The sequence below is a fragment of the Chelonia mydas genome, chromosome 2 (assembly GCF_015237465.2).
Source record: "Chelonia mydas isolate rCheMyd1 chromosome 2, rCheMyd1.pri.v2, whole genome shotgun sequence".
Classification (NCBI taxonomy): domain Eukaryota; kingdom Metazoa; phylum Chordata; order Testudines; family Cheloniidae; genus Chelonia; species Chelonia mydas.
The window spans coordinates 206,156,059-206,169,359 of record NC_057850.1 but is presented as its reverse complement, the minus strand read 5'-3'; the positions used below and the strand labels follow the sequence as shown (position 1 = coordinate 206,169,359).

The 13,301-nt window shown below is 40.4% G+C and overlaps 1 protein-coding gene across 7 annotated transcripts in view; it reads right to left on the bottom strand.

Annotated features, from left to right (window-relative positions):
• The window catches only part of SNX13 (sorting nexin 13), a 155,618-nt gene that overhangs the window by 112,825 nt on the left and 29,492 nt on the right, over window positions 1–13,301 (bottom strand). Inside the window, exon 2 of one of the 7 annotated variants that reach the window (XM_043541111.1) lies at window positions 1,996–2,079. The exons of the other annotated variants lie outside the window; for them this stretch is intronic. Coding sequence (XP_043397046.1) covers window positions 1,996–2,079 — 84 coding nt within the window. The remainder of the gene's footprint in view (window positions 1–1,995; window positions 2,080–13,301) is intronic. 7 annotated transcript variants of the gene reach the window in all.

The window sequence follows — 13,301 nt, the reverse complement described above, 5'->3', positions numbered from 1 at the left end:
ATGTGTTACTGAAAAATGTGAGGTTGAAAAACACCCACAAGGAGCCTTTCAGGTGCAACAGTAAAAAGGCAAAACAATGTTAATAGCTCATTGAGAAAATACACACAAGCACACGGATTACGCCAGGAACTTTGTACAATAGAAACCTCTCAGAGATAACACTACCCCCTCCCACACCCAAACTCTCCTGCTGCTGGGGGGAGGGGGAAGGCACAGAGCAGGTAGAGAGCCCCCCCAGCACCCATGGGGCCCCAGTGCAGTCCCTCCCCTCCCCCCCCCCCCCCCCCCCCAAGTTTTATTCACCAGTATTTTTAGTAAAAGTCATGGACAGGTCACAGCTGTGAATTTTTGTTTACTGACAGTGACCTGTCCATGACTTTTACTAAAAATACCCGGAAAAAAACGTAGCCTCACTTATAATCACTTAAAAATCTATCTTTTTTGGTTAATAAACTTCTTTTGTTTGGTCTAAAACCAGTGTGTGTGGAAATTATAACTTGGGGAAGAAATCTGTTGTATATCTCTCCACATTGAGGGAGGGGGCAAATTTCATGAGTTTATGCTGTACAGTTCTCTGTGCAGCCAAGATGGTAGAATTTTGGGTTTATACTCAGGGGAGGGGGGGTGCACTTGAGTGACTGGGCAGTTCCTTAGCTGAGCCTTCCCATGCAGAGCTGATCTCAGCATCTGTTGTAGAACTGTAGCTGGGTGTGTCCCTACCTGTATGTGTGCTTGTAAAGTGCAGTCTGAAGCCTGAGGGAGGGCTTGACTGGCTTGCCTCAGCAATACAGTGTAAAGGGAGCCCAGGCTGGTGGATCAGGCAGGCTCAGTGGTACCTCATTCCCAGGTGGCACCCCGAAGGGAACCCGTCACACAACCTCAATACACAAGATGTTTCTTCGGTGAATGGATACAGAGTGCCTTTCCTCATCCTGTGTTACGCTGAAACAGTATCTTGTCTTTATTCATAGGCAGGGTGATTCTCTGTCTGTTGCAGAGTTCCTTTTTTACCTCCACGTGATTTCGACTGTTTGCAGTTTCTCTGGTGGTGTTCCATTGAAAGTCTTGGGATGGAACAATGCTAGATAATTGAGCCTTGCATTATATCATCAATTAACCAGGACAGGGTGAAAACTCCTTCCTCCTTGAATAGGCAATCACCAAGACAAATTATCCTGGAGACTAACTTTTACTCCATGTCCGTAAAGTATACTTTCACTATAAATACATTATTCCTTAAATATTACCCTCCATACATCTTACAATGATTATGAATCCTGACAAGTTACAAGCTTTCTGTAGATACCTTATGGATACATATTCCGCAAGATATGTTTGGCTGAGTAAGTTTGTCAGGTCTCAGGTAAAAGTCCTTTGCCAAGGAGTCTGTGTCACAGAAATTTCAGAGTAACAGCCATGTTAGTCTGTATTAGTGTTAGTCTCTAAGGTGCCAAAAGTACTCCTTTTCTTTTTGTGTCACAGAAAGTATATGCTCAGGTCACACAATAACTATCTTTCGACTTGTGCACTACCTTCCATAGCCAACAAGCGCTACTCCTTCATTTAGGCAGAAGGAATTATATTAAACTAGGGACCAACACAAAATGGTCCATCCTCCACTAATACCACTGCATTGGCCAAGAGCTGCATCAAACATTCTGTTGAAGGCTTATTTGGAGGGCTAAGTTAATTGTGTGTGTCAAGTTCTCAATGACAGGATCATAGAATTTAAGGACAGATCTAGTCTGTATATCAAAGGCCACCAATACCACCCACACAGAAGTCCATTACAAGCAATCTATGTTGCTCCACAATATGCTCTCCTCAGATCACTTTACAGTCTCACATTTTTAGACGTCCTCCTCTTGTCAGGAAGTAATAAATCTGGGACCTGATGGTACCACTTTTGTATGTAATTAGGTGCTCCTCCCTCTTTATGAGGTATATATTGGCAACAAACAGGCCTTGGGCTGGTTAACCCGAACATATCCTCACCAGCTTCATTTCTGGTTCCAAAGGCTCGTCCTTCATGACAACTGTCATAGCCCTCACTGTGTTCTCCCACATGCCTGTTGAAATCTGCTAAAACAATCAAGTAATTAGTTTACGGTACTTCACTTATAACTTGGTTTAACGCTATCTGGAATTCCTCATCCTCCCTCAATCACACAACAAACCTGCAGCACCATATCTGCATATAACATTAAATATTTGTTCTCTGCTCAGTGCTATTTTAACTTTCACCAGCAAATCACTCTTCCTCTGGATGTCCACAACCTTATCCTGTAATATTTCTGATACGATTATTCCTACTCTATTCCTCCTTGATGCAGAGCCATGATACATCTTGTAACCCACCCTTATGTTCATGGATTTTGATCCTTCCATTTTGTCTCTTGTATGCAGAAAACATGCACTCTCCTTTTCAAATCTCATCTACTTCTCTTCATTTCCCAGGCATCATTCCCACGTTCAGGGAAGCCATATATAGTTGGTGGGCTCACTTCTTTAGCTGAATGCACCTGGAATGCAGTAGCATCTTCCCATTTCCCCAGACATCAGACAAAGCGATTATGCATCATTTCTGGCGGATGCCCTCACTTTGTACTGATACTCCCTGAATATGAAGACCCACAGGTTATGTCTACACTGCCTATGGAAGAAAGCCTCTTAGCTTGGATCAATAGACTTGGGCTAGTGAGGCTCACACTAGTGTTCTACAAATAGCAGTGTATACAGGGCTTTGAAGCTACAGCTCTGGCTGGAGCTTGGCCTTTGAAACCTACCCTCCTCCCTAAGCTTCAGAGACCAAGGTCCAACCTGAGCAGCAACTTCAAAGCACTGTCTACACAGCTATTTTTAAGAACATTAGCATGAGCCCCGCTAGCCCAAGTCTGCTGACATGGGCTGGGAGGCTTGTTTCCACAGGCTGTGTAGACATACCCATAGAGCATGTGTGATTGGCACAACTTTTGCAAATCCGTTGGCCAGGCCTGATGTTCTCCGATTTCAAATCAAGTTCCTTCACCCAGGTGGACTGCCTACGACAGCTTATGAGCCCCATCTGTCTGGAGCAGTCTGGTTATAAGGTGCCAGACACTCGCCTTTCCCACCCCCACCTCCCCCCACTTTCAATTAAGAATGACTCTGCCACAAAAAGGAAAGTGGTAGCAGCTTATCTGTCAGAGGATATATATATTATACCAGCTGCAGGAGGCATTTTCTAGGGCGTGAAACCCACCTCGACCACGAAAACTCTTTTGGGGGGTGGGGAATATATAGAACTATGGAAAGGAATATATAGATTAGCCAAGATCAGGCAAAGAAGCACAAAAGATTTGGGAGCTGTGAAGTATGTCAAAGATAAAAAGAGGAGAGTACCGGTGGAAGACAGTGAGGTCATTTAGAAGTGGCAGCAGTTTTATGAGAAACTGCTCAATAAATAGAATGTGAATAAAACACTGAGGGACGTATGTTTCAACCACCACCTCACAAGACCCGTCACTATAGCAGAGACTCAGTCAGTGGCAAGTGTGGCCGGGCGGAGGGTCCCAGAGCCCAGGATCCACCCCAAGTCCAAATGCTGTCCTGCAATCCAAGCTCTGAGGGTCCGAAGACTCTGAATCAGGCCAGCCACAGGTGTCTAACTGCTGTGTAGACATACCCTACATATTACTATGTTACACTGCTTGTGTTCCAATGTGAACACTCAGGAGATAGAGTAGCATATGATAGAAAACAGACAGAAAATTTTAATTCTTGCTCAAATCTTTTGCTGACAGCATTGTAAGATGAAGCCTAGTATATTAGTCTAATGAGCATTTGAGGAGTAAATTAATTCTAGACTTTACATAGTTCAATGGACAATTCTTCACCTTTTGCTGCTCATGAAGAAATTGCCAGAATAGTGGAATGAGATTTACGTTGTCACAATGCTCAATTAGTATTTACACTGTAATTTGTAATAGGTACCCAGGGTCCCCCAGCAACAAAGTAGCCCCCACATACAGTTTTAAAAGTTCAGTATAACAGTGGAGATAGGACCAAACAGTAGAACCCTAAAAATCTGAAGATACATGCTTTATATGCACAGACCATTTTTGCAGCTCACACCTTGGATGCGGATACAATTATCCACGCAGGGTTCTGTGGCACACACTCACAAGAACAGAGAGGTTGTCACCCAGCCCTGAAGCTGCAGCTCTGCTTTCTGAATCACACATCAGCAGCAACAGCTACCTGAGCATTCTGGGTGTTATAGTCCCCAGCTTGCTCAAATGGAGAAGGTAAATGACAACTCCCAAAAGAGAGCACGACTGCGTGCTCCTGCACAGTGAGCCAAGCACTGTGTGTGTTAGAGCTACTGAGCACCCTGTGGGATGGTGGTGCTGCACACATCAGGATGTAGCCTCCCTGTTGCATGGTGACTTGGGGAGCTCTTATGTAGAGCCCTGCAAATCTGCAGCTATCTGCAGCCAATTTATGCTGATCAGATGTGGATACAAATTTTTGTATCCACACAAGGCTCTACAAACTTTACTACACTAGTCACGACTTTTGCAATGCTGCAACATGGCCTATGAACATAGTTAAAGCATAGTTCAGTCCAGTCTACAGCCGAATATGGAAAGCATGCTTTAACCTGATCCCAAGCATTAAATAAAATTAATAAGGCAAGAATTTAGAGGCTTTCCAAGAGTTCTGCAATACTAAGGGGTTCTCAAACTTTTTCTGGGTGTGGATACATCTCAGAGTGTGTGTAATTTACCACCTCTTCTACTAGTAATTAAATGACATCCCTGTGGGAATTTGAGCAATTGCCTACGGGGAAGACTAACATTAAGTATTTACAAAAAGAAAAGGAGTACTTGTGGCACCTTAGAGACTAACCAATTTATTTGAGCATAAGCTTTCGTGAGCTACAGCTCACTTCATCGGATGCATCCGATGAAGTGAGCTGTAGCTCACGAAAGCTTATGCTCAAATAAATTGGTTAGTCTCTAAGGTGCCACAAGTACTCCTTTTCTTTTTGCAAATACAGACTAACACGGCTGTTACTCTGAAACCTGTCATTAAGTATTTAATGTACTTGTCTTCTAATGTGGTTTGACAGTGGTAAAACAAAAGGAGATCCAGCACTATGTTGTCAGCCGGCTCTCCTCAAAGAATGATGAAAAGTCTACCTTTAATTCTTATTCTCTGAAAAGAGTGATTAGAATATTCAGAGTTTACACACTTTGGCTTCGACTTTATGCATGCAAGTCAGAAAGCTCACTTTCTAGAAAAGGCATTTAGACCCTTAGGAGAGTCAAAAGCCATATAACCCAAGGGAACAGATATAATAAAGTGACCTCTGTGCCTTTCTGGAGGAAAAAAGAAAAAATTTCCACCACTCAGGATAGATTGCTGGGTGAGTAGGTATCTCAATCTATTATAAGATATAAAGAATTATATGTGATTCTAAATCCTATTGGAATGTTAAGAGTGAAGTTCTGCTTTCCTATTGGTTAAAATTACTTGTTTCTTCCTAAGAGAGAGACTAGTCCCCTAAATAAGTGTCCCAGTATTTATGGTAAGATGCAGTCATTTGCAGAAGGAAGGGCGGGGGGCGGAGGGGTGCTCAAGAGTTGGAAGACACATTTTTCCTTCTAACATCAGAAATTTTTATAGATAAATATTAATTAAAACATTAATACAATTCAAAATCTAGTAGCTGAAAATTGAAACCTCTACAGATTTTTTTTGGTTGTGAACTGCTTTGACCTTACTAGATAGATTTATTCTTGTCACAGAAAATGACAAGCTATTTTATCTCTCATTCTCCCCTTGATCTTCAGACCATACATGCATCTTTCTATCATGAAAAATCCACAATTCCAGCTCCCAGTCTCCTTCCAGGTAGATCAACCTGGTGGGGGGCGAGGGGGGGTTCAATAAGCATGCGGACAAAGGAGATCCAGTGGATATAGCGTATTTAGATTTTCAGAAAGCCTTTGACAAGATCCTTCACCAAAGACTCTTAAGCAAAATAAGCAGTCATGGGATAAGAGGGAAGGTTCCCTCATGGATTGGTAACTAGTTAAAAGATAGGAAACAAAGGCTAGGAATAAATGGTCAGTTTTCAGAGAGGTAAATAGTGGTGTCAAGCAGGGATCTGTACTGGGCCCAGTCCTATTTAACATATTCATAAATGATCTGGAAAAAGGGGTAAACAAGTGAGGTGGCAAAATTTGCAGATGATAGAAAACTACTCAAGATAGTTAAGTCCCAGACAGACCGTGAAGAGCTACAAAAGGATCTCACAATTGGGTGACTGGGCAACAAAATGGCAGATGAAATTTAATGTTGATGCAAATGCAATGCACATTGGAAAACATAATTCTAATTTTATTTATACACACACGCACAATGATGGGGTCTAAATTAGCTGCTACCACTAAAGAAAGAGACCTTGGAGTCATTGTGGATAGTTCCCTGAAATCATCCACTCAATGTGCAGCGGCAGTCAAAAAAGTGAACAGAATGTTGGGAATCATCAAGAAAGGGATAGATAATAAGACAGAAAATATCATATTGCCTCTATATAAATCCATGGTACGCCCATACCTTGAATACTGCATCAGGATGTGGTTGCCCCATCTCAAAAAAGATATATTGGAATTGGAAAAGGTTCAGAAAAGGGCAACAAAAATGATTAGGGGTATAGAACGGCTTCCATGTGAGGAGCGATTAATAAGACTGGGACTTTTCAGCTTGGAAAAGAGGCGACTAAGGGGGGATATGATAGAGGTCTATAAAATCATGAGTGATATAGAGAAAGTAAATAAGGAAGTGTAATTTATTCCTTCTCATAATACAAGGACAGGGGGCCACAAAATGAAATTAATAAGTAGCAGGTTTAAAACAAACAAAAGGAAGTATTTTTTCATGCAATGCACTGTCAACCTCTGGAACTCCTTGCCAGAGGGTGTTGTGAAGGCCAATACTATAACGGGGTTCAAAAGGGAACTAGACAGATTCATGGAAAATAGGTCCATCAATGGCTATTAGCCAGGATGGGCAGGAATGGTGTCCCTAACCTCTGTTTGCCAGAAGCTGGGATTGGGTGACAGGGCATGGATCACTTGATAACCTGTCTGTTCATTCCCTTTGAGACACCTGCCATTGGCTACTATCAGAGGACAGGATACTGGGCTTGATGGACCTTTGGTATGACCCAATTCGGCCGTTCTTTATGTTCTAACTTTAATAACCAGAAAAAAGTTATATTTCATCTACAATTTCAAAACCACTGTTTTTTCCCCAACGTTTTCTAATGAAAAAACAGATTCTTCAATTCTTCTTTCTGCCATCAAATTATCCAAAATGATATGCTTGGCTATGTTGACTTAACTTGTCATCACAAGGCGTAAAAACTAACCCCCACTGAAAAGAATATGGCAGTTCTCATTTTGCAGCATGTCTTGTGTCAGGAGACTAGAATCTTTTACAAAAGCTTAAATTCTGCAGAAAATACCAGAAATAGCAAAGATCTCTGCCACCCTAAAAGTTGGCATTTCCAGTGGCCCTTATTGTAAGCAAGCTCCTGTGTGCACCATAGCAAGGTGGACCAAAATTTTGTATCACATACACAGCAGTCTGGAAATTTTACAACAGCTTCATTGAATTAAAAAAAAGAGAGGTTTGTTAATCAATTTCTTTTGTATTACTTTCACTTATGTTAAATTCTATTTTACACTATCATCATATTTCAGTACACCACATATTTCTGTATGGAAGTTGCCACGTTTTGGAATTGGGGCCTTTGGCAGCTGAACAGAGAGTTTGGGATTGTGGGATAAAAACACTGGCCAATATTGTCACCTTTAGTCACCTAGAGATTTGAGGATTTGGTTGCCTCTTCTACTCATATTATTCCTGTACAGATTATTCTGGTATATCTTCCTGTATGTGTTTTCAGTAGTATCATCATAACTAGGGTTAGATATTTCAAAAAAATATGACAGTTCAAATTTTGAAGAACAGTTCTGTGACAAGAAATACATTTCCTGGTCACATAATACATAGGGCACTGATGCTAACTAATCATGGAATCTTCTAGCCAATTCAGTTCAAGATATAACTGTTTTCTCTTTGAGCAGAACACTATGGCCTAGCAGCAAAGTCAGAAATAAAAGTCTTAAAAATAAGAACACAAAAACAAAAGTTTCCATTACACAATATGACAAAACAAGGTTTCTCCAATTCTAGGTGCTCCCCAAATTTACAGAAAAGAAAATGCATTCACTGTGCCCTCAAAAGTGTGCTAGGTGCCATAACTAGAAAACAGACATGGGCCCTACTCCAAATAGTTTACAGCCTAAGCAACAACAAGAGAGGCCAAGGGAAGACATGACAGACAGAAGTCAGGGTATATGGGGACCAAAATTTATAAATACAAAATCAGACTAGATTTTCTCTATAATTTTTGAAGTCATACAGAGTGCTTATACTGAGGCTTTATTAAACATGGATTGCAAGATCTAATCTTAGAAGTCTGGGGGAAAACTTCACATTGAGAAGATATGAGACTTTCTCTATAATTATCAAATACACCTCCCTCAAAACTTTCTGGGTAGCCAGAACAGTGAACTTCTCTACCCCATATCATTTTTTGTAATGTAGCATACAGCTGCCAAGAGTCAAATCTCATTAGGCATTTTAATCGGATTTCTTAAGACTAAAATTTAACTGACCCAATTGTATAGCTCTCTCACTACTAGGTACCACTGTATTAATTTTAGCTGAGATTTTCACCCAAATTCTTCTATGCTTTACGAAATGGTACATAATCTTATTGTTTTCTAGCTACTCAAAAAAGCTAATCTTTAGAAAGGTACTATTTAGGCTTCTTGATAATGGAATTCCCAAGAACAATTTTAAATAAAGTTTGCAGCATTAAGACTCACAGCTACATCTGTTTCTTTAAAATTTATCTATCAGCTATTGAAATTATAAAAGACTTAATGCAAGGAAAGTCCATAACTCTACTGGGCTAGCATAAGGAGTCACTCCAGGAGAATTTGCTACAAACACATAATACCAGCTTAGTAGAAAATGCTGCAGAATTATTTACTTTAGCGTAAGCAGCTAATATTCAAATGCCAATATTTTTCAACTCCCACCCAAATGCTGAAGATGGACATTACTGCTAATGTTGCTGTAAATCACTGTAATTTACAATTCTGCAGATTTTTCAAGTATTTCTAGTTCTACTATATTTATTTTAAAGAGAAAACTATTCATTCTAGAGGGACCTGTGAACTGATTCCCTCAGGAAAGGAGGTTATGCTTTGGTTGTTAGATGGAGGCATTTCTCTAGGACTCTCGGGGTACATCTACACTGCAAAAAACCCTGCAGCAGCAGATCTCAGAGCCCGGGTAAACTGTCACGGGCTCATGATACAGGGCTAAAAATAGCAGTGTAGACATTCCTATGCAGGCTGGAACCTAGGCTTCCCTTCTCACCAGGTCTCAGAGCCTGGACTCCAGCCCAAATGAGAACATCTACAAGGCTTTATTAGCTCCATAGTCATTTGACCCAGGCTCTGAGACTCACTGCTGTAGGGTTGTTGTTTTTTTTGCAGTGTAGGCATACCCTCAATCTCAATGACTGAGAAGTTTTACTGTACCTTTTTTGTTGACATGTATACACATCCTGTATATACATGCATAGACATCCTATAGAAAGCTACTTAGATTCCAGCATATAATATAGGCCTCAGTCCTGAAAAGACTTAAACACACTTAATTTAAGCAGTTCAGTGGGATTATTCACTTGCAATTAAGCATGCAAATGCGGCTGCGGGAGTGAAACCTAAATTGAAAAAATTATGAAAAATTATGAAAAAAAAATAATCACAGCTACCCAGAAAGGGGGTTTCCATAAACATTATTTCTGTCACATAGCTCAGAGTTTCACAGAATTCTGTATTGTTCTATAGTTTGTTCTTTTTCTGGGTCCCAATTTAAGAACATAGCATGATCCAGCTCTCCAGGGAAGGAAGATGGGTCAGTGTGCAATTATAGATAAGTAATTCCTTTCTAAAAGTACAGAAGACATACACATCCTGCCACTGGCTGCATCAGCAATTTGTAAGGGAGGGGAAACAAGAAATTATGTTTTTCCCCCTACTTCCCTCACCTCCACATACCTGCTTCCTCTCCACGTAGTGGATAGACTAAATAAGGGTAAAGTTGCTATAAACATGAGAAGGGAAGGGCCAGGTTAATGGCTGGCACAGACAGAGCTGATAGGACAGTGCTGTTTAGAGGCACTCCTTGATCGTTCAGCTCTGTCTCCTGGTCAGATTACTCCATGTTTCTTTTTTAAGGACAAGAATGGTGACTGCTACCACTTTCTCCTAGTATGAAACTAAGATACTCACTGAGAGGTTAGAGGGTATGGAGGGCTGTGCTTTTTATGCTGGGTAGAAAGCCTAGGAGAAGGAAAGCATGTGATATACAGGTGCAAGTCTTGTGAAACTGATTAAGCGGGGGTTGTGCCCAGTTCCCTTTTTAACAATAATAGCAGAGCTTGTTTATGGATTTCCTCCTGCCCATGAAAGGCTTGTATGGTTTGCATCCTGCCTGGGGTGTCATTTAAGTGAAAAGATATTCCAATTTCTTACTAGAAGGTTGTGGCCTTCTCTCTTGCTACCATAATTCATTCCTTTGTCACCACAAAATTGGATTGCTGCAATGCACTCTATTGGGAGCTACATTTTAAATTCATTTGGAAACAGACTAGGCTGGTGCATTCTCTACCATTTGTTAAGCAAAGTCTCTCACCATGAACTTGTTATTAAAAAGGGCACTGTAATTTGCATTGGCTGTCTGCAGGTTTCCAGGTGGAATTTAAGTTGATGGTATGACCTATGGTATGAAGCCCGTAATGACCTCGGGCACACCTTCTTAAGAAACTATCTTTTCCTGTGCCAGAATGCCAGAGTGAAACCAGCAGAGGTACGCAAGCCAGACTCCCTTAATATAAAGGGAAGAAGATGCTAGCATGATGGACCCATAAATTCAGAAACTGCTCCAAAACAGCCCGTATTTGTTGATTTTCATAGCATAATGCAAAATACACCTTTTAACATAGTCTTTTGGGTAGGGAGTTTTGCAGTGTTGCTCAAGACAATATTTAGTAGATGTAATGTCTCAATTTTTCACTGTTAAGTTTAGTTATTGCTTTACACAGAGTTTGCTCCTGGATTCATCTTTAAGTTTTAAAAAATTTGGAAGGACAATGGGCACCTAGGATAAAGTGCCTTTTTACTGTTTTGTTCTCATAAAAGCAGAACAAAATACTCACATTAAGACCTTGTTCTACACCCCTGCAGCAAAGTGATAGACTTCATTTCTCAGAAACCTCCAAAAAGCTAGATTGCAAAGAAGGATATTTTAAAAGTTTAGGGTTATTAAGGGAAATGCACCAAACTTTTTAAAAAGGTACATTGTGAAAATTATATTCCTTGTATTAGAAGCTGAATGTAAGAATTTCTGGTTTTGCAGAATGATTCATGTTACAAATTACTAGTAAAAATCAACAATTTTGTTTTTTCTGCAACATACCAGCTTTCCACATTTTTGAACTAGCAAGTTCAGAGGCATACCAAAAGATATTTTAAGATGTACATGTAAAAATAGAATTTTTTGTTACATTTTTAGAATGGCATAAATCCCATAACAGGAGTTTTTATTTTTCCATATCTGTCGGAGTAGGTAATTCTGAAACTGAAAAACACAAAAATGGCAGACTAGGTTACTGAATATTTTGCTTCTGTAAGAATCTATTCTGTATTAAGTGAGAAGTGCAGGTTGAAATGGAACTTTCCTCCCTTTAAATAACTGAACAAAGATTAACACAAGGAGCATATAAAGCAGCGATTCTGAAACTGTTTTACAAGTTACATATTTTTAAATTACATAAATTCAGTTGGACCTGTAGCTTTGTAGGAAAGCCCTGCTTTTTTCAGGAGAGAAAGACTCGGCATGATCAGCTATTTGTTCCAGCTCTCAAATTCCACTAGTTCCATATTCTGAGGGTAGAGACAGTCTTGTTTGGAAAGTGTGGAAAGAAATAGGTAAGTGGATAGGGAGTTAGCCGTATTCAAAACGAGCCAAATAGTTAACAGTGTTGCGAACTCACAAATAATGTGATTTTGGACCCTGCCCCAACTGGTCTTGGGAAGACTGCAAAAGCTTCAGCCTTCACATGATTTTGTGATGCTCACGCTTTTACATCCCAATCTCCACAGACAACCTTCACAGGAGAATAGTTACATTAGCTATGCTGCCTAGCTCCTAACACCACAGTCTACTCTTAGACCCAGGTAAAAAAAGACCAAGAATCCTGACACCCAGAGTGTCAGGATCCTGACAAAGGCGGCTGGGACCAAGAGTCAGAACAGGGTGAAACCTGAGGCCAAGAGTAGCGGACAAGTTTGTAGTCAAGTTCCAACCCGGGATCAATACCAAAGATCAGAGTCCAAGTTAGAATGCAAGGTCCAAACCAAGCTTAGGTCAGAGCCCAGAGTTCAAGAGCATAAAGCAGGAATGGACGTGGCAACTACAGGACACCTATGCTGTTGACCAGATACTTCCTGGAACACCCTTTGGGTTTATATAGGGCGGGGAGCCAATAAGGAGCCATGAGGTTACTTTTTTTGTCTGTCAGACTCCTTGAGAAGGGACTTCCCGTAGACTGTCCACAGCAGGTCATGGGTAATGGAGCAAGGGTTGGTTACTGCTGCTGATAGATGGCAGAGTGGAGGTGTTTGTTGCAGGCCTTACACAGAGTATACTGCTGTGTCACAAATACAGCTGAGTGAATAATTTTTACAGTTTTGGTTTTGTAGCTGAACCAAAAAAAAAAAAAAAAATCCAAAAAAGAATCCAGCTCATTTTGAACAGACACTGAACTTTTGGTTTTTCCTCATCGAAATGAAAAACTGAAAAAACGTTGCTTCGAAGTGACACATTTCAACATTTCCAAAATATTATTTATTCAGGGTTTTTTTGACTGAAACTAAATGCATTTTTCAGTGTATTTATTGTGTTTTAGTTAATTGGAGCTATCCTTTTAAGAATAGGGTGTGGCACCATTCTAGAGTGTATTTGAGATGCAAAGCACTGTGAGAGACATTTTGCCTATGTCCAGAGAATGGAAGACTCTGCATGTGTAAGCTCCAAGAAGTTCAGATTGTGATTCAATAAACTTGTTTTTCCAAACAGCAAGTCTCAAAGATGTAACAGTAATG